A 20,980-nucleotide genomic window follows, 5' to 3' on the forward strand; every position below is an offset into this window, starting at 1 on the left:
TTTATTTCTTGCCTTGCATAACAATTACAAGAATTTACTTGATAATCCCACCAGGTTGTCCGTGAGCTGTGTAAGCGCCATGTGCGCTGGCAGACATGTCTCCACTCTGCCTGTGCTTTTGTTGGTAGAGCAGGGTGTATAGGGTGCCAGCGAAGCTCAGGTACTGGATTGCATTCAGCTAATGCCAGACAGCTGCTGGAATAAGAAGGCTTAATGAGATAGTGCAATGCTCTTAGGTTTATGTCTCTGTGTGAGGAGAAAACCTCCAAATGATCCAGGTTTAAGTAATAGCCTACCTTCTAAGCTAATAAAATTAGGCAGTTGTGGGAGCAATGAGCATAGTAAATGCCATGCTTCCCCTTGAAAATGTGTGCTGTAAAAGATATTGGGAAATCCATAGGTTTGGCAGTGGCGAATTACAATCTAATGAATTGTCAATTACCATAAATTATTTAGCTACCATGAAATTGTAGCTAACTGAATTCCAAGGTATATTAAAGCATATAACTCCTCTATTGATATCTTCAAAACCCCCTTGCCTAGAGTAAGCATCTTTATTATTCTGTGTGTGGTGTGGTGAGTTGAAATATCAGATTCCTTCCCATAAGGGATTGTTCCAGAATGTATTTCAATTTACAACAGTGTTAATGCTGGGTATTAGAATAGGCTCTAAATGTGGCATTATGGATCCAGTGGCTGTCCTACTTCAAAGTTGTTGACAGCTAGGACCACCAGAATGCACTTCAACAGACATTGGCTACCTGGAGATTCTCTGTATCAGAGGCTTCTTACTGATTCTGGCTAGAGCATTCCTCAGAGAGGATTTAGGCAGATTTCCATAGAGCAAAGTAGACAGTTTCAGTGGAGACTGCTGTAGCTGTTTCATGGAAAAGACAGCATGCAATTCCTTTTCAACATGGTGTAAATGTGATATCACTGCAAAGGCATCAAGAAGCTTCACTCACTGTGGAACCTAGCATGCCAGTCATGAGAATTTCATTGATGTTAGCCATGACAATTTCATACTAAATGCAGAATAAGAAAGCATGGCCAGGAAGGAAGTTAATGAAAATTGGAAGAGAAAGAAGAGGACTAACCAAGCTGGGAATGAGAACTTTCCACTGAAGAGCTTTTCACAGGGCTCTCCACTGGAGGCTAGGGGCCACAGTCGTGGATTTGATGAGTGCTGGGTAGTGGGGTCAGCGTTCCATGTTTTGATCCTGATCTTCTCTCTCCTTCCTTGTCCTCCATATTTAGATGACTCTCATACATGTGTGTGTGTGTGTGTGTGTGTGTGTGTGTGTATGTGTGTGTTTGCTTGTTTTTTGAATATCAGTTGCGTCGATCTCGTGAGCACATAGAGATTAACATGTAAATACCCTAAAAGTAGCTGCAATAGCAAAGGACTCTACTAAAGCTTGATGTCTTCTTGGGACTGAGGCATTCTTTCCACACATTCTGCTATCACAGTCTGAAGAGAAAATATCAATTCTACTATATATCTGTTTTAAAATAAAATACTTATCTCTAGCAAAGTGTTTCACCCACGTGTTGTGAAGCAGTTCCGGGAACGGCTAAGACTTTACAGTGCAATGGGCACTAAGAAGGGCTTTTCCAGGTGAAGAGAATGATGCTGTCCTACTGGAAATGATGGCTGCTTTGTTGGTCTCAAGTGATGGTATTCTGTTTACATGAACCTAATACCACTTTGTCCTTGTGTCGCTTTGCCTACTCAAGAAAATCAACACTTGGTTTAGAATGTATGACTCTAAAGGGTTAATCTTCTGCACGCTCTGCCTTCCAGGTGTGACTAGCCATAGTGTGGTACTCAGAGGCTTGCTAATCAATTAAAATATGCAGGGAGAAAGTGGTCATTCTGATTGGCAGTGCTGTCATGGCTCATGACAAGGCCCTCCCTGACACACTATCTTTTGTTCTCTGGTGGGCTTGGCTTTTCTTGGTTAAGAGATGTACTCATCATCTGTAACTCCCACATTGGCAGTTAACATCTGAACTCTGGTGGAATTTCTGTTGCCCCTTACACAGTCTCCATGTTGGTAGACCATGGAAAACCATGAGGAACAGCGGCCCTCATGTGCTCATGAGTCCACTGTCCTTAGCCCTCCCCAGAATAATGTCTTGAAACACACAGGCTTGTGTAGTTGCTCTGCAGTCTGCTCCCAGCCTCAAAATATATAAACCAATTTTTGAAGCTGAACATTTTCAACAGCTGCTACCAGACATCTTTCCGCCTCCGCTGATGTTAGACTTCACCCGGCAGGAGAATGGGGCTGCATCCACTGTCTCGTCCACAAGAGTCTCACACTTAGGACAGTGCCTGACACTTGACTACGCTTTCCAAATAGTGACTGGGATGGTGAATGACTGGGCTGCTTCAAATGGCTGAGGCAAAGTTTGCTGATTTATAGCATCCCTTTACTATCTTCCTCAATTTTAATAATTGTTTTCTAGAGAAAGATTTTAATGAAGGTTTCAAAGTAACTTTGGTGGAATTGGGACACTAGTTGTGTTTATGTACCTTTGGGGCCTTGGAAGCCTTTGCATTCAGGTTCAAAGTTGTGGCTTACAGTATGACATTTTCTGACACTGCCCTCCAGGTGACTGAAAGACAGGAATAATTATGGGGACAAGACGGAGCAACTTGATGATGATCTATGCGCACACTGCATATTGAAGTGTGCGCTACTCTCCTGCTTCCCTTTTTAAGGAATTGCTTTTGCTTTATCCTTGTTTTATGTGGATGTTCTTTTTTGTTTTTGTTTTTTTATTCTCATTATGTAGCCCTAGCTGGCCTAAAACTCAATGTGTAGACCAGGATGGCCTGCAACTCACAGAGATCCTCCTCATGCCTTCCTCCTGAGTGGTGGAATTAAAGGCATGAGCCACCATACCTGACTGTCAAATTCAATTAAATCATCCAGGCACTGAGACTGACTCATTCTACGATTCTGAGAGTATGACCACTAACCTCTAAACCTGTAAGAGGTTTGCATGTGTTAAGGGTAAGAAGGGTCAGGTGAAGGGGCTGAAACAGTGGGGCACAAACACTCTTCTCTGGGGCTCTGTGAGGCTTAAGTGCTTAGCATCTACCTGCTAGTGATGGAGAGGAAGAAAGGTTCCAGGAAGGCACCTGTACGAACACTGTTTGTATGTGAGCTTGCTCACTCTGGCCAGTAATAACTTCGCAACTAAGGACAGTGGAAGTTGAATGACATTGAACAGCTAGGAAATAGAAAGTTCGTTCTAGATTTAGAGAGAGCCAGGAGAAGGTGTCTGTGTTGTGGACATTTTGGTTTATGATATGTAAACATGTTTTTGTTATAATCCCAAGTGTTGGATTTTGTTCACAGCTGATTGTTGCTTAGTCTTTGCCAGCTGCAATTAGTTAAATTCTGAGGACTTTGAGGGGTATAAATATGACAGCCTAAAAGCTGAAGGCATGGTGGCTTGAAAGAGTTCCAGCAGGGTTGTTTGCTGCTCTTGTTGGCTTACTGGTTTACCTGGGCTTCTGGATTTCCTGATGAAGGATATTGGTGTTGCCCCCAAAAGAATCCTATGACCCTACCAGCAGGAAGAAGTAAAGAGGGCTACATCCCCTTTTCCCTTCCAACCTTCTTCTTCCCCTACCTGGAGTTGGGGGGTTGGAAGGGAGGTATAAGCTTTAAGGAAACCCCAAACAAAGTAGCATTTGAAAAACTAGCGCCTACACGTCTGCGTATATGCCAATGTTTTAACCAAGGGAGAGACGGGTAATAATAAAGAATGTAAACAATGATGAAATTAACCCGCTCTCTAGTGTAAGGCAATGATTTGCACGTGGTTAGACTGTTCTACTTCTTAGCAACTATTGAAATTTAGGACAATTAATATCCCCATTATAGAAGATACGACCTAGTCTCGGAGAGGGTGGTCCCACAGCCAGAAGAGAGCAATCCAGTCTAGTTCACCAGAGGAATGATGAGATATACCTGCTGTCTCCACTGTGAAATTAACAACTCTTCCTGAAGATGTCAGCACCAATGTCCTGAGCACTTTTAAATTTGTCACTGTAATTGGTCCTCCATAACAATGTGTGGTGGCCAGTGATGCCATCATCCTATAAACGATGAAACTGAGACCTAGCGGGCAGAAAACAGGTTAGCTAAGATCAGAAAGCAAGCAGGTAGGTACCCTGAATGTTTCAGACGGTAAATATGAGTAAACTGCAAATCACTGTAACGTCATCTTTATGAGCTCCATTGGTGAAGTCAAGTCGCTGATTGCCATACCTCTGGCCTCAGCTCATTCGTGGGACCAGGGTGGAAAGAGTGAGTTTGAGAGTCTGGAATCAAGCTGCTCAGATTGGCCGATCACATCTCTTGCAAACACGGTTTTGAGAGGATACGGGAAGGCGTGAATATTCGTACATGTGCAGGTGTGTGCTTGTGTGCCCACTCGTATACATCCACAGTGCATGCTTGTATCTGTGCTTCGGTGACCAGAGGTCAACGTTGGGTGTGGTTTCTTAGGGTTGATCTTGGAGCTCTGGGGCTCCCTGACTAGCCTGGGCTGGCCAGCCTGTAAGCCCCAGGGATCGTTTCTGTTTCACCTCTGCAGTACCTCTCCAGCATGCACCACCACACCGAGCTTGCCACATGAGCTTGCCACACCGAGCTTGCTAGGTGGCTCCTGGAGATTGACCTCAGGTTCTCAGACTCATATGACAGACGCTTTACTGGGCCACTGCGAGGTCCCTGCAGACATGAGCTGAAAAGTTTGTGCAAGTAATAAAATTCATCAGATGTTAGTAGGGACAACAGCAGTAAAATGGCACTGCAGTTGGCCACAGAAGGAAATATTCAAATATATTAAACCTCACTTTGAAATGAATTTTGAAGGATTTTGGGGGGGGGGTATGATGAGACAAAACCGTATGTGCGGGAAGTTGGGGGTGTTTTAAATCCTGAAGATTATTTTCATTTAGGCTAACAGTAAGCAACTGTGGATAAGTGGACCCATGCTCCAACTCCTGCTTTCCGGTGCCACAGGGCCACAGCAAAGCACTGGCACTCAGAACGGCATGGGGCTCCCACTCACTTACACCTGATTTGCTATTCTATTCTGCATTCTGACAGTTATTTACGTGTGAGAGTATATGGTTTTCGTATTTAAGTTATCAGTGTGAAGCGTGTCTCTGGGATTCCCACTCTCCTTGGCTATCCACCCCTCAAATGCAAAAATTCATAAAGTGTGAAATCTTGGTGCCTAGTATTTTCGTTTCCACTGATTTTCTTTTACACGTATCCTGCTGTTATACTGAATATAGTTTTTGAAAAAAGAAGTGTGTGTGTGTGTGTGTGTGTGTGTGTGTGTGTGTGTTAGTGCACTCAAGCAAGCACGCACAGGCGTGCACACACTCACTTGTGTGCATGTGTGTGAGTACCGAAGCATGAATGTTGAGATCAAAGAACGACTGGTGAGCATCTATTCTCTCCTTTGCCCTACAGGTCCTGGGGATGGGACTCAGGGTGCTGGGCTTGGCCGTCTGTGCCTTTATTCTTTGAGCCACCTCATCAGCCCCCTAAAAGAATTTTGAGTGAAGCAACAATTTTAAAATCATTACTAATGCTGTTTAACTGCCTTACAGTCTGGATTTATTAGTGTGTGTAATATTCTTTATAACGAGTGTTTTCCAGGGATAGCATTAGAGTATCTGTGACCTGAAGTCAGCAAAAGCTCATGAGAACACACTCCAGCTTAGAAAAGGACCGAGAGGGCATTTCATTCTGAAGCATAATTTTCAAAATAATGTGAGGCTGACTCATTCCACCAGCTTATCTGGTGTCAGGGAAAGGCTGCTCCGAGTGATATCATTGTCAGTGGATTTCTAAAAACAACATGCACCCTTAAGAGAATCCTGAGGACTGAGATGACCTCAGACCTAGGGAGCAAGGACAATGACTCGGAAGTTTTAGTTGAGTTGTATGTAACACGGTCCTTTGGTATTGGTTTAAATGAGTTCAGGTATTTGATGCTCAGATTTGGAAGTCACATGTTAGAGTGTCCCATGCGTGTTTGTGGGTAGTCAGACAGGAATAAATAGTGAGCGATCAGAAGGCCTGTTGTGTCTTATGTTTACCGTGAATAACAACTGTGCTATGAGCAGGGACGGGGGTCCTGCACTCTCTGTCCCTCACCTGATGATTACTGCCATAAACTCACCAGCCCCTCTAAAAGCCCAGGGACTGTCAAAATGTCCTCAGAGTGCTAGGACATGAAAAAGACAGGAAAAATGTCTTTTAAAGTCTACCATCTTACCTATGTGCCCATAACTTACCTGAATGAGGCTCTTAAATGAGCTGTTGATGTCGTGTCAGCCAATTTTTCCCCTCCTTTACAAATTCATGTTCAGCTGCTAGGTAACTTCCCTGTGAAATTTACAGGTCTGCCAGCTGTAAAGAGCATGAATGCATAATACATAAACAACCTGCACGCTCTTTTTGACAGAAAATAAAAAAGAAAGAAAATAGCAGAAGAAAAAAGAAAAGGAAAACTTGCCTGCCTTCTTCCAAAGGGAGGAAGTATTCATCTTGCAATTTTGTTTTTGATGCCTTTTTGCCTTTAAATATATGGGATGACTATTAATGCCCATATTCACAGCAGGGGTAGGGGGAAATGGCAGTAAATTGTAAAGCACATTTACATTATAACAAGGCCCATAGAAGCGGTGTAATTCACACAGTTATTTCAACAGAGGTTGGACTCCCTCCAATTTAATTTTCTGAAGTTGAGCTGTGCAGCTGGGTCACCCCTGGCCTAGTCTGGGAAATCCATCTCCTAAGGCTGTGGCTCAGAATGCCTGCCGCCCAGCTGTCACCGGGGGCATCATTTACAGCTGCTGGGGTCCAAGGGCAAAGCATCAGACTCACTTTATGTGGACACAGCAGCCTACCTAGCTTCATAAACTCAGCTACAAAGAGCAATAATCAATATTTCATGTTTAATGATGCAGAGCTAAAATTAGTATAGATTTTATGTCTTCTACTTTTCCAAATTATGCAAACATTAGTAACCCCCCTTTTAGTGCCCTTATTATACTTCCATTTAAAAAAGGATGGGGGGCAGAATTGGTGAAAAAACCCATTAATATTTAATTGAATGATTAAATAGTCAAAAGCATCAAAAGCACATTTGGCTTTTAACTTCTGTTCAAACAGTTACCCTTAGGTTAATATGAAATTATTGCCAACATACAAAAAACCCTGATTTATGTGAGTGTCACTGATTTTGTCACCCATCTCTATAGAATGAAGTGTACTGTAGATTGTGCTCACATTTTAAGTTTCCCTAGACGCCCTGGAGCATGCTGGGAATAACATGACCAATATGCAATTCAGACGAGTTAAAAGGTTCGATTTAGACATAAGTGCACTTTAGAGGAAAGGCAATATTGAAAAGATTTCTGATTTTAAACCTGTCCGAACAACATACCCTACCTATTTAGAACTCAGGTGGGGTAAAGACAAAGGAAAGAAGCAGACAGACAAGATCTTGATTGTTGTGCAGGCCCAGGAGCTGAGTATGGGGCCACAGCGATGAACTTGCCAGTCTCTTCTTAGTTGTATCCCACTGTGTTTGACAGAATACTTGGCAAGATAAAGACGGTAGGGGGAAGCCAGATACAAAAAATCAAATACCCTATTGGCCATTCGTTCTACTATGTCACACCCAAGTTACTTCAGAAAAACTCTTCTTGGCAGTGGGAAGCCTGACAAAGAGTTGGTCAATTATTCGCTGTAACGGTGCAGCTTGCACTCCCTCACCGCTCATAACAGAGTTCATCTGGAAGAATCCATGGTGGTGCTGTGTTTATGGGTTGTACCTGAATAATTCAACTTGTGTTTTGCAGAGATGTTGAGCTTAAATTTTTAAAACAGACAGTAGCCAAATAGAGTTGGTAGGAATTGCCCTATTTTTGCTTATTTTACTTTTTATTTTATTTTAGCGAGACTGAGACATAAAGTAAGTTGGGACCTTTGGGGTGGAACAGCTTCTCCTACAAGGGATCAGCTTTGAGTAGATGTGATACTCTGTTATTTAATCTGACTATTCCTTTTACTTATTGTGTTTGTTGGAATTGCCAGGAAGGGCAAACAAAAGCAACTTAGGATTCTAGAGTTTTAGCAGGAGCCCAGGGCTAAAGCAGATAACCCACCTAAGAGGGCAATTGGAAAAGGACAAAGGAAGTGAAGGCAGGGTCAGGGGTGATGCTCCAGGCTTGGGGAAGAATCTGGAGCTATCAGTGAATAGTTTGGAAGAAAGTAAAAGAGAAGGAAGAGAGGAAGAAAAGGAAGGGAGAGAACATTAGGGAAGAGGTGGAGGGACGTGAGGATGCTGGAGGGGGAAGAAGAGGGAGACGTTACCATACTGTGGCTGGAAGCACCATGAGAGAGGCTTCTGGGAGCCTTCACCTCCCACCAACCTGCATTCCAGCAAGAGCGTATGTCACATCTGCTACCATCTTCTGCTCTTCTTACTCTTCTCGGTGCCTCCCTCTCAAGAGTTGTGAACAAAGGGTCATGGTTGACCAAAACCCAAATCACAAGCTCCCTGGAACACAAAGGAATAGTTGGGAGCAGGAAAGGGAATATTTAGAAGAGCTGAAACTGTAAACCTGGGGTTATTAAAGTATCTGTATCTCTGCCACAATAACAGATCCAGTTCAATTACTCAACATGCATTTATTAAGCTACCCACAGATGCTTCGTTCTGGAAGTGGATACACCAGGTGAAGGAGTCATTAGCCCAGCTAAATCCTCCCCAGGGATTTAGCTGGGGAGGAAGGTAAAAAGTATGAAAACTGGAATAATGACAGTTGCTGAGCAACTAGGGCCAGAGACACAACCCTTCCAGAGGGTTGGGAAGACCTTTGTGGAGGGGCAGGGGTGTTAGAGGCTTCCTGAAAGAAGAATAGATGAGCTGAGAAGACAGCCATTGAATGTCATGGACGAGAGCACGTGGCTTATGTTGCCACCGTGTGACCTTTCATCTGAGCAGGCCTAGGGGAGTCTGGGAAGAGTGAAGGAAAAGCAGAGAGAGGCCAGCTGGCTTCTACTGTGTTAAGACCTCAGCCATGGCCTGGCCTGATGGCACATACCTCTAATTCCAACACTCTGGGAGGCAGAAGAAGGTGGATCGTTGTGAGGTCAAGGCCAGCCTGATCTAAGCAAGTCCAGGAAAGCCAAGACAGAGAATGTCTTGGAATGGGGGGGAGGGGAAGAAAAGAAAAAAAGAAAGACCTCAGCCATAGGCATAGACTCCATCCTCACAGCATCAAGGAGCTACTAATGGTTTCTGAGGAAAAACAAACAAACAAACAAACAAACAAACAAACAACTTGCCAGATACAAAATTGAACACAGAGAGGACTAGTGTGAGAAACTGCTGACAGAGACTGTTTATGTATGTTCTTAATGAGAAAACAGAACTTTCTCAAAAACGAAACTCTAATTGGGATTGTTGAGCAATCCAACTTCACAATTCATCTCTGAGACGATGAGGACAAGGGTTGAAACTTCCGGGCCAGCTGAAGTGAGAGGCTTTGTATGGCTAGCTTAAATAGCCAAAGGCTTAAATCAGTCCCCAGGCAGGAGAGCAGCTCTTCAGAATGCTTGGGTTAGTCCTTCTGTTAGACCTTCTGTTCAATACAATTTCCTAGAACATCCATGGTCAGGTTGAATGAAGCCTGTCCCACCCAGGAAAGTCACCCAGTTGAAGAATGGAGAAAAGTGCCTGGCACAGGGTGTTCGAACCCTTTCCTTTCTGCTCTTCTCTCAACTGCACACGTCACAGCACATGGTAGATGAGAATCTGGGCAAACTACCAAGAGCTGGTGCTCTTTATTAACCATAATGTGGAGGGTGAAAAGGAATGCATGAAGCCTGAAACTTCACCACTGGCTTTCAAGAATAATTGAAGATTTTTTTTTCCACACAAGTTCATTCTCTCTAAAAGTGAGTCTAAGCACCATTCTTTCTATAACTTGCACTTCCTGATTGTGCCATTGAAAGTGTGGTGAGATAAGACAGAGTAAGTGGAAAACCCTGGAGAGAAGAACACAGATGTGAAGAATAAGTTTATAGAATGAAAGAAGAATTTTACTGTAATAGCAAAATATTTAGTACAAAATTGAGAAGGGTGTTCTGCAGGACTGTTGATTATCTACCAAACTATCAATTATCTAACTACTTATTCATCTAGACTGGATGAAATTCCACAGGAAGTAGGGAGAACTAGTACTAAGAATGACAGACAGGGCAAACAAAGCCCCAAATGGGCAGTTGGTATGTTGCCAGAAGAACTGAGGTGTATAGGAATAGAGAGAATCTAGAAGACGTATCAGGAGTAAGGAGGACCCATCCTGTCTCTAGCTCATGTAATACATAGGTCATAGGAAGAAATAGTGCCTCCCTAACAGGGCTTAGGAAAGAAGACATATAGAGGGATTCAGCCACATTTGTCATTAGTAAAATCCTCTGAGTGCTCAAACTCTTCTCAAGGCAGGCTGTTGATCTTGTTCTCACCTTAACTTAGCTATTCCCAAAATGGCAAGGCATGGTTCTGCTAAAACAAGATAACTTAGGGAATGTTCAGAGTAATTGAAGGAAGAGGCTATTGCTGATGAAGGCCTGACATTGTAAACAGCCCAGCCATTAAGATTAGAGGGACTGGAGAGAGGTGGGCATTGAGTCAAGTTCTGAAATGCACAATGCAGTGTGTTATGCCAGGTTCACAGGACCCTCAGAGACCACCAGGAGACGACTCGATGCAATTGCAAGAGAGCTTTATTACGAGAGCGATCGAACTCGGGACCCAAGTCTCACTGGCGCAGCAGTAGAGAAGTGGGACCCTGAGCTCTGAGTGAACAGGATTTTTAAAGGGAAAGTCTGTGAGCCAGGGGTTTCCATGGCAGCAAGCAGGGGGTCACAAGCCTTGGCGTTACAGAATTGGGTGAAGTTCAGCAGGGCGGGGTGACCTTTTCTGAGGCACACAATCACAATGGCTAAGGCATATAATCACAATGGCTATTTTTCTAAACCAAACCTGAAACATTGGGGAGAATTTTCCCACCCGATTCTCAACCGATCCCCATTGATTATTGCCAGGGATTTTGTCTCTATTTTCTATGAAGCATTTATTCTGTTATATTTCCTGGAGGCTGTTGCTAGGAGAGTTAACTTTGTTTTCCGCCAGGTGTACACTCTGTGATATTTCCAGGTACCTGAATTCAGTTCCCAGTCAAGATCTTTATTTCAAAATGAAGTTATATTAAGGCTATCTTAAGCTCTTCAAGTGCAGGTATGACCTCAAGCGGTGCCAAGAGCTGTGTAAGGTATATACAAAGATATGCCAACATTATACCACTTTACGTAAGACACTTGGGCACCTGGGCTATTGGCGTCCTTAGAAATCCTAGATCAATACCCCTCAGACAGTGAGGGGTTGTGGCTTCCCTTTGGGACTAGTCACATTAGCCTTTTCAGCGGACAGGCCACGTAGTATGGCCTAAGGGAATGGTCATCCCGGGAACAGAATACCACATACCCTCTTTCAGTTTCCTCTTCAGTGATTATTAAAACTGAGAATCTGTTGGCAGTCTTGTCAAGTGCCCACATCAACTTATGTAATATCCCTCTAGTCATAGAAATGGGATCACCGTGACTACAAATACTTAAAATTCAGAGGAGGTGTGTATATGTGTGTGTGTGTGTGTGTGTGTGTGCGTGTGTGTGTACAAGTGCACACATGTGGACTACATAGAAAGGGTTACCATGATACAAGAGAGAATGTTTGTTGCCTGGCCAAATCAGCACACACTCTAATTAGAGTCACATTTAGCAAACAGCAATCTACTGTAAACTCCTATTTAGAAAGAGTGTATGTATGTGGACTCATACAAACATACCCACCCTGGAAAAATAGTAAGAAGCATTCTTTTCAGTGATGAAAAAAAAATCAGTTGACTTACATGATATCATATTCCAAGTAAAGCAGTGATTAAATGACATTGCACGTTTAAAGCCCTAATCATTGCTACTTCCCCTCTCCAGAATTCAATCATTACCTCAATGTTGTTAACAACTGATCTCAAACAATATTGCCTAAAACACAAGATATTAATTTGTGGGTTTTTTTCTCTTTTACAGGAAGAACTAAAAAGATTACAGAATTCTTTAGAACAAGTTGATGATGGAAAATATTTGCTTGAGAAGTAAGTAAACATTCAAAGACAGTTACATTATTTGCTAGCTTGGAAAGATGACATGAAAAATAAATTCTGACAAGACAAAAACGAATAAGTAAATTTGACACTTGCTTATGGTATCTTTGGGCTAAGAAAGGTGTTCAATTGGGATGTGGGTAGATAGATTAGGGCTAGTTCTACTCATTAACTAAGCAATGAAATGCAAAGATGTCTGGTGTAAAGGTCCAAGAACTTGAAACTTAACTCTGTTTTATCTTTGGTTTTAATCACAGGAAAGCATAATTTTGGATGCAATGCAAGGGCAAACTAGACTAATAGAATGTACATTCAAAATAGCACTTCAACATGAAATAAAACAAAAAAATTGCTCTACAAAAAGCAAACCAGAAAGATAAATTATCTTACACTTGCCTTTTAAAAAATGAATACTATTTAGAGTATATGAGAATTCCATCCAACTTTTACTTGAGACCAAAGGCTTCAAGGGCTTATTTATCTTTAGCTTGTAATTTTATAAGGATTCTAAAACACTAATAGGCCCAAGTGATGAACAAATGTGATGTCAAGACAAAGGAAAAGGGCTTACAATGTAGTCTCTACTATTAAAGCTTAACAGACACTTCCTCATCCAGCTCTGATTATGGCCTTTGACATGGGCAGGATTATGACCTTTTTACAGTTAAGAAAGGAGATACAGAGAAGTTCCAGAAACTTCTCCAAGTTACTTATCCTCCGCTAGTTAGTAAAGATCAGAATGAAACCCAGGGCGGAGGCCTCCTGTTCAACAACCATCAGCTGAGGCCTCATGGACTGCCAGCATGGATGGGTGTCACATCACGCATGGTTCTGGCACTGAAGAAAGAATGTTAGTAGCCGTGAGAATACAAAAGTAGGTAAATTACAACCGTGAGCACTCTCAAATCACATAAACTGCTACAAAGAACTAAAGATGAGCATCTAGGGAAGAAGAAAAGGAGTCTCAGAAGAAGCACAATGGCTGCTGTTAAAGGCTTCAAGGAATGGTCTCTAAGGAGCAGCTAAGTTGCTCTTCTGTTCTGAGAAGCAGAACAAGGATTAGTGAACAGGGTTTATGGAAACAGCCTGCCAGCCTGTACTACACCAGAGTGGATGCTTTGGTTAAGACATGAGCTGATAGGTACAAGAGTGCCCTAGAAGAAGGGAAAACAGCCAGGATGTGGGAAATATTTCTGTAAGTGGAGCACCTTAGGTGTAATTTCTCTTCCTGCCTTTCTCCCGCCTTGTGAATCTGGATACATCATTTAACCACCTGAAACCCAGGTTCAAGTATCTTTAAAAAAGAAAGATATCATCACCAGCTGGGAAATCTTCTTGAAGGCATCAAGCGAGATGGCACAGGACAGATGACACCCTTAGTGCCAGTCCCCTTCCCTTCCCAGCTAGGTGGGTGTTTGGACAGGGCATCTTAGGTTTTTTTCATTTCTGTGGTTCGTGGCCTTGTCACGTCACCTACCAAAGGACAGTTTATCACTATTGGTTAGATGAAGTTTCTGAGTTATGTACACATTTGATTTAGGGTATTATTATTACGCCTGGTCTCATAATATGAGTAAATAAGAATAAAGGAACTTATTCATTAAAAAAAATCCTGTGGAGGTTCTCCAAAAATTAAAAAGAGCAGCTTTATGAGTTAGAAATTCCACTACAGGGGCTGGAGAGATGGCTCAGTGGTTAAGGGTGCTATCTGTTCTTCCAAAGAACCTGGATGCAATTCCCAGCACTCACAAGGCAGTTAATTTACAACTATCTGTAATGCCAATTTCAAGGGATCTGACACCTTCACACTAAATGCACATAAAATAAACATTAAATAAATTATATAAAAAAGAAATCCCACTACAAAATATACATCCAAGAGAAATGGAAACAGTTTTTCAATAAACATCTGTGTTCTCGTGGTTACCACATCATGAACCACCAAGACATGGTGATGGCCTCAGGGGCAATAAGCAGATAAAGAAAATGTGGCACATGTACAGGATGGAATATTATGCATTTACGAAAGAATAAAATCCTGTCATCATTTATAATATGGATAAGCTATATACATTATATTAAATAAACAAGTCAGCTACTGAAAGAACTCTTCATATCATTCATAAATCGAATCCAAACATTTGATCTCATTGAGGTGAAGAGTGGAATGGGAGTCTCCAGAGGCTGGGGAAGAGAAAGAGTGAAGAAAGAGCACTATGTTAGTTACTGTTGAATAGGACTGAGAGGTTTCTATCTGTCTCTTCCTGGACCTGGGGCCCATGGCTAGGCTGCAGGCCTACGGAGCCCAGAGGTCTCCCTGTCTTTAGCACATGGGAGCTGAGGTTACAGCCATGCATCAGCCTCTGAGTTTGTCTCATGAGTGCTGGGGCCTGATTTCTAGGCTTCTTGATGGCACAGCAAGGACTGTCACCCTTAGTGTGCCCAAGTTCTCTCCACTCATTGAAAATAAACTTAAATTTAAAAGAGTTAACCATTTCCTAGCAACACTTTGAGTAGCATATACATGTACACACACACACACACACACATATATGTATATATATGTAAACAATAATAATGATGATTTTAGCTCATTTTCGGAAGATTTTTCTTCTATGGATGCCGTAATGACATTAGGTCTACATAATGCTTCTTTGTTCTGAATATTTAGAGTCAGCCAGAGAGCTTACCAAAAATGTCCCGCTCAAGCCCTACCCTAGACCACTTGGATCCAAGGCCCTGGAGACAGCATCTCACAGCTCCTTTCATGTGGTTCTGAGGAGGGGCTGGCATGAGGACCAGGGAGGAGATGCTTTTCAGTCTTTGCAATTGCTCAATAAACTCCCCAAGCCATGGTATTCTCTGAGGGCACAGTGCCTCTGTGATGCGCAGCCCATTCATTCAGTCAACCGAGCTCTGTCCATTTTTCATTATTGATTTAGATGTAGGAAATGAACTCCAAAAGTTGTTTTTTTTTTTTCCTTGCTAATTGACCACAGCTCCATTTTCATCTCCCACTACCACCACCATGTAAATTTCCCCAGCCCTCTGCTCTCAGGAAGACACGTGAGCAACAGTGAAGTATGTGGGAGCTTGTTCCCACCCCCAATGCCAGCTTACTCTTTCTCTTGTGCTATCCAGGGACCCAGGAAAGCTAAAAGCAGCTGAAAGTAGCCTGTTGGTCTTGCAGGTTTGCTCTGTTATCCTGTGAGGGCGGAAGATTCCAGGCTTGGAGCAGGCTCACTTTAAAGCCCCAAGCCCTTTCCTGCAGGGAAAAGCTTCCAATGAGACAGTCTCTTAAGTCCCGCTTGTCAATGATAGGAAGCAGATGCGATGGGCACCAGACCCAGCATTTACATGGATTTCTTCGTACATTTGCATAGATTGCTGGGAAATGTTTCCAGGTCTGCTTCCAGGCAGGACTATGCCCTTGAAAACTGTCAGAGTTGATGGAAAAACCTGGGGTGCTTTGAGTGAGCAGCGTGAGCATTTCGTTACAGCGGTAGCTGACTGGGGTGCTGATGTAAATCACCTCCGCTATTCAAAATGACCGTAAGTTAAGTGCTCGTTGTGTCAAAGCAGCTGATTGGTTGTTCCCCTTTGGAACATTATGTTTATTCCAAATGCTCGACAGGCTTTTGTGGTAGACAGTCAGTGTGAAGGGCAGGGAAGCTACAGCTGCATGCCGTGTAAGGCCAGTTGAGGGCATTTACGTACATGTGTGTGTATACACGGATGTGCACACATACACACAGATACAATAGAGCTTGGTAAGTGTCCAAAAATAGAGACAAGGAATGGTAATGCTTTTAATTAGGAGGCTTCCTGGGAGTCTACTGTTTATGAGAATTACTTATTAACTTAAGTAAGAAAGACCTTAGTCTGTGTGCCTTTCTTTTTTTGTGATTATTGGACTAGGCTCTATCTCTGGTGGGAGATTTGTGACCGCGTGGTCCACCATTGTATTGACATATAATAACTACAGAAAATTATTGATGAAATGCACCAGCACTAGTCAGTTTAATCCAGCAGATGTTTGCCATTCATAGCTTGTTGGTAATGTCTAAGTTATATGCCCAAATCAGGCCATATAAATGTGTTCTTTTTTAAATAGTGCTGTCATTGTCTTTGATTATTGCAGGTCATATTGTCTACATCAAGTACTCTTTGCCAATTTGCGAATTAATGGCATGCTGAATAGACTCAAACTTTAAAACACCCTTGCTATAAGGCTGCTGCCCTGTAAGATCACGTGACTGTGAAGTGAGTCTTTGTACGCTCATTTCCCCCCTGGATTGGCTCTGCTTATGTCTCCTCTTTAATAACATCAGTCACGCTCACACACAGTTATACACAGTAGACACATTTATAACGCATACCTTCCAGACTGAGAGAACAAGCCATCTCACGATTTTGACCCTATGCTTTGAATAGTTCCTGGAATCGCATGGGTGAATAATAAAGAATTAACAGCAAATTCTGAATACCAGTGCCACGGGGACATTTCCTACCCCTCATCAATCAGGCTGAGCTATTTTGGGCTCATGGCACCACCTTGTGGCCATACAGAATTTATCTGCCTTGCGCTGTTTTTCCAGTAGGGGCCATAGGAATGACTACTCAAGTGGCCCCAATAGGCTAGCTCTAGATCACTTTCCCCCTTACATGTCTGTTTTTTTTTCTGCTGTCTTAATCATGGTTCTCATTAATGTGTGTAGCCATCTAACTATTCTTCCTTTCTCTGCTCATTCCTATTGTTATAAAAAAAGAAAATCCCAAACTTTCAATTTTTACCAATAAAGACTTGCTAGCTCAGAGAGGCAGAGAAAGCACCCTGCTGGCCTTCCCTCTTCAGTTGACTTCACAGAAGGAAAAAGCCTTTCTCCATGCTGTCCTTAAAAACCGTCAAACTAAAACTTCCTCCTTTCTACTTCCTGCGTGTCTCTCCATCCGTCCTCCAGACTTTCCTTTCACTCCCTATGTTCATTTCCGGTCAATTGGCTATTTGCTCTGCCTCTTGACCTAGGGTTAACTTTACTTAGTTCTGTGTACAGAAAGCTCTTGGATTAAAGCTGTGTGCTAGGGCTGAGGCACACCACAATTAGAAATAGGTTTTCCAGTGCACAATCTCAGGATCCACAGTGTGATTAAATTTCCTGCATAGATTTTGAACCTCCGGTCTATAATCCCTGCTCTAAATCCTTTGCTTCCCTGAAGCTTTGGTTCTCCTACTGGAGGTCCCATACACTGGTGGATTGTTACAGCTTGGTAGGTCACCACTGGCTGTTGAAGAAACCTAAACACACATAAATTTTTCTTCCAAACACACTTTACATGTACCCGATAACTGATATCCTAGTTTGATTTTTCTATTGCTGTGATAAAGCACTGACTAAAACCAACCTGGGGAGGAAAGGGTTTTTATCAGCTCATTGTTGAGGGCAATCAGGCAGGAGCTTCGGGCAACAAGCTAGAGTCAGGGACTGAAGCAGAGACCCTAGGCTGAGAGGAATGCTGTTTTCTGGTTTACTTCCAGGCTCATTGTCAGTCACCTTCTTTATACCTCTGGTGCTGCCCACAGTGGGCTGGGCATTTCCACATCCATCAAGGAAATTTCCCTGCAGACTTGCCTACAGGCCAGTCTGGTGGAGGCACTTTCTCTCTTGAGGTTCCCCCTTCCCACATGACTCTAGCTTTGTGCCCAGAGGGCAAACAACTATCCAGGAGTGCAGGCATGGATCCTGGACAGTGCAATAAAAGGCCCAAACTCTAAACTGCATTGAATCAGAGTATCTCAAGCCTGATATCAGATCTGCCAGCCAGTGTCTTTCGGGAGCATGTAGCAAAACAGTGTCAATGCAGTTCTCTGCAGTGTGGGATGGACTTCACTGAGCTTCAGATTTTCCGTCTATATCATGACCACAAAATCTTGTTCCTGCTTATTCTAAGTTATTTCTTTCTATCTTCCCTTTTTATCACCCACTTCTGCTAAATTACCCTTTATCTCTGAAAAAAAAAATAGCCTTTGATTGTTTCTACTTCTATTTCTGTTTTATGCTTTGTTATTTCACTCTAAACTTCCTATCCACTCTTTGAAACCCAGGTAAGGACAGCATTCGGACTGGCCAGTGAGCACCAGTGAGGGACCGCCATATCTGCAAGAAGCTATGGCCATGCTGCTCAAAGTTTATGGGAGCTTGGGAAGAGCTTGCAGGATGGAAGGAGACAGCTCCTTGCAAGTGGCCTTTTTACTGATACATAAGGGGTAAAAATAAGAAAGCAAGGGGTTAAAACAAGTTCTCTAGGGCTGGCAGATCTCTGAGTTCAAGGCCAGCCTGGTCTACAAAGTGAGTTCCAGGATAGCCAGGGCTACACAGAGAAACCCTGTCTCAAAGAAGGAGGAGGAGGAAGAGGAATCCTGTCTCCAAAAAAAAATTTTTAAGCTCTCTACAAATCCGTAGTCATTCCAAGGTGTGTACTATTTTCCTTGGGTCTAACCCCTCTGGGAAAGGCCAACCTTTCTTCTTTATTTATCCAAAAGAGTCAGTTTTCATGCTTTGGCTGTGAATATTTAGTTGAGTAGCAGAGATGGGTAGAAAAGGCAGCAGAGAAGGCAATAGTTTTACAGTGAAGTCACTTTTAGGATTCCACTAATCAATCTACATGTCCCTTTTCAAAATCGTGTAAGTTAGAAGCATTATCATTGTAAATAATGAACTTCTGGATTGAGCTATATCAACACATTACTTCTCTTTCTAGCCACCAGCTGGCCACGGATGTGGAGAATAACATTGAAAAATATCCTCTCAGCCTACAGCCCTTGGAATCAAAGGTGAAAATGTAAGTCCTTGCAATGTGACATAAAGTGTTTAGTTCTGCGTGTGCGCGCGCGCGCGCGCGCGCGCGCGCGTGTGTGTGTGTGTGTGTGTGTGTGTGTGTTAACAAACAGCGTTGTGAAACAGAAACATGCATTTCTTTATTTCACATCTACGTGCTGCTGAGCGTTCAGCCAGGGCCTAAACAGCAAGAGATGCTTATGGCCCATACCGCCATCTACTGGGCAAATTGTCGCAAGTAGTTTAGGAAATTTTCACTCACTGTTTTTTCCTTTCAAGTCTAGCACAAGTGTTTCTATCATGTTTCATTCTTTCATCTATCCGCTGGAGCCATCACCTTACATGCATGCACAAACACTGTATTTTAAAGCCCATCTTTCTTCCTATTTCCATTCCCACCTCCCATGCTGGGGAAAATGAATGACCCTTATCTTTCCTGCTCCCATGAAGGGAGATTGTTTCTACACAGCTTCTCCCAAGACAGACCCACATGAGCCTCGCCTCCTGTTATAAGTGACTATCACCAGGAAATAGTGCTAACTGCACTGTAACATTAATGAAATAATGCTGGGGAAACAAACCCTATGACTGAGCAAGGTATTTTAAGGAGAGAAAGGAGATACCAGCATCTTCTTGGTAATTACCAGAGTATTCCACTCACGACTAATTTCTGTGATTCCCTCTCAGCCCACGTCTCTCTCAGAGACACAAATGAGAATTGCCAATGCTGGCACACAACCTCCCCCCTGCCCCCTCTCCTCTCCCATTAAAGGTCTAAGAAGTTTAACACCCATAGAGTTCAAACATGTTTGAACTTGAGAACTACAGATCATTTGCAGAGACGCCTGAGGAAGTCACTCTGAAGAAGGATGCTTAGGGGGTGTGCAGCTTTGAACAATATGTCATTGCTAGATTAAGGATTTAAACAGGAATGGAATGACAGGCGTATAATGTCCCGCTGAGGGAAGAAAATAGCCATCCACACCCTACAATTTGTACCAGCCGTACAAACCCTTAAGAAGATTGCCACAGTGGGAGCAGCCAGCCTCCTCTTCCTGATAAGCCAGACACAGCTTCTGAACCAGCCAGGTACCCTGCTAGGAAGTTCTGTGCCTCCCTTCCTGGCTGGAATTAATCTGGATACTGATTTGCTCCGTGCGAGCAAGTGTGTTCTCACTGCAGAGCATGCTAGAGTGTAAGCAAGCACAGGTTGCAGGATTGTTAGGAAGCTCGTTAAGACGAGTTCTGTTAAATGAAAAGGTGCAGCAGAGGCAAGGTGCTGTGTGTGTGTAGGGGGATGGCGGTGATTCACTAAATGGTAGAACTAAGTTAGAAAAAAATGGTTATATATATATATACATATATATAAAATCATATATATGTGTGTGTGTATATATATATATATATATATATATATATATATATATATATATATATATAATCATCCTCTCCAATATATCAAGGCAGAGGAATGGGGGTGGCAAAAGGAAGAATAAGTAGAGGATAAATAAATAAATAAATAAATAAATAAATAAATAATCTCGGAGTTTGTGAGTCCAGCTAGCCGAGAGAGCTGGGGCTTTAGGATTTTGTTTGTTGGTTTGATGGAGGAGTCTCAGCTCAGTGAAGTATGAATGAATGCTTTTTATCTCTCCTAATAACTCTGAGCCCCATTTCCAGTGGGCCAAGGGGAGAGAACTCAATCTTGCCCAATAATGGAATTTGAGTCCTATCAGAGTTCACTCCAGCTCAGTGAGTTCTGTCTAATCTGGTTATTAAATTCTTAACTCCCAGGGCAGCTTGCACAACTCCCTTAGACACACACACACACACACACACACACACACACACACACACACACACA

At 42.8% G+C, this 20,980-nt stretch overlaps 1 protein-coding gene across 1 annotated transcript in view; it reads left to right on the top strand.

Annotated features, from left to right (window-relative positions):
• Schip1 (schwannomin interacting protein 1) overlaps nt 1-20,980 on the top strand; it is a 755,784-nt gene that overhangs the window by 152,991 nt on the left and 581,813 nt on the right. Inside the window, exons 2-3 of the mRNA XM_055596822.1 lie at nt 12,207-12,271; nt 19,040-19,120. Coding sequence (XP_055452797.1) covers nt 12,207-12,271; nt 19,040-19,120 — 146 coding nt within the window. The remainder of the gene's footprint in view (nt 1-12,206; nt 12,272-19,039; nt 19,121-20,980) is intronic.

This window comes from Psammomys obesus, unplaced genomic scaffold, assembly GCF_907164565.1.
Source record: "Psammomys obesus unplaced genomic scaffold, mPsaObe1.curated_primary_1811, whole genome shotgun sequence".
Lineage (NCBI taxonomy): Eukaryota > Metazoa > Chordata > Mammalia > Rodentia > Muridae > Psammomys > Psammomys obesus.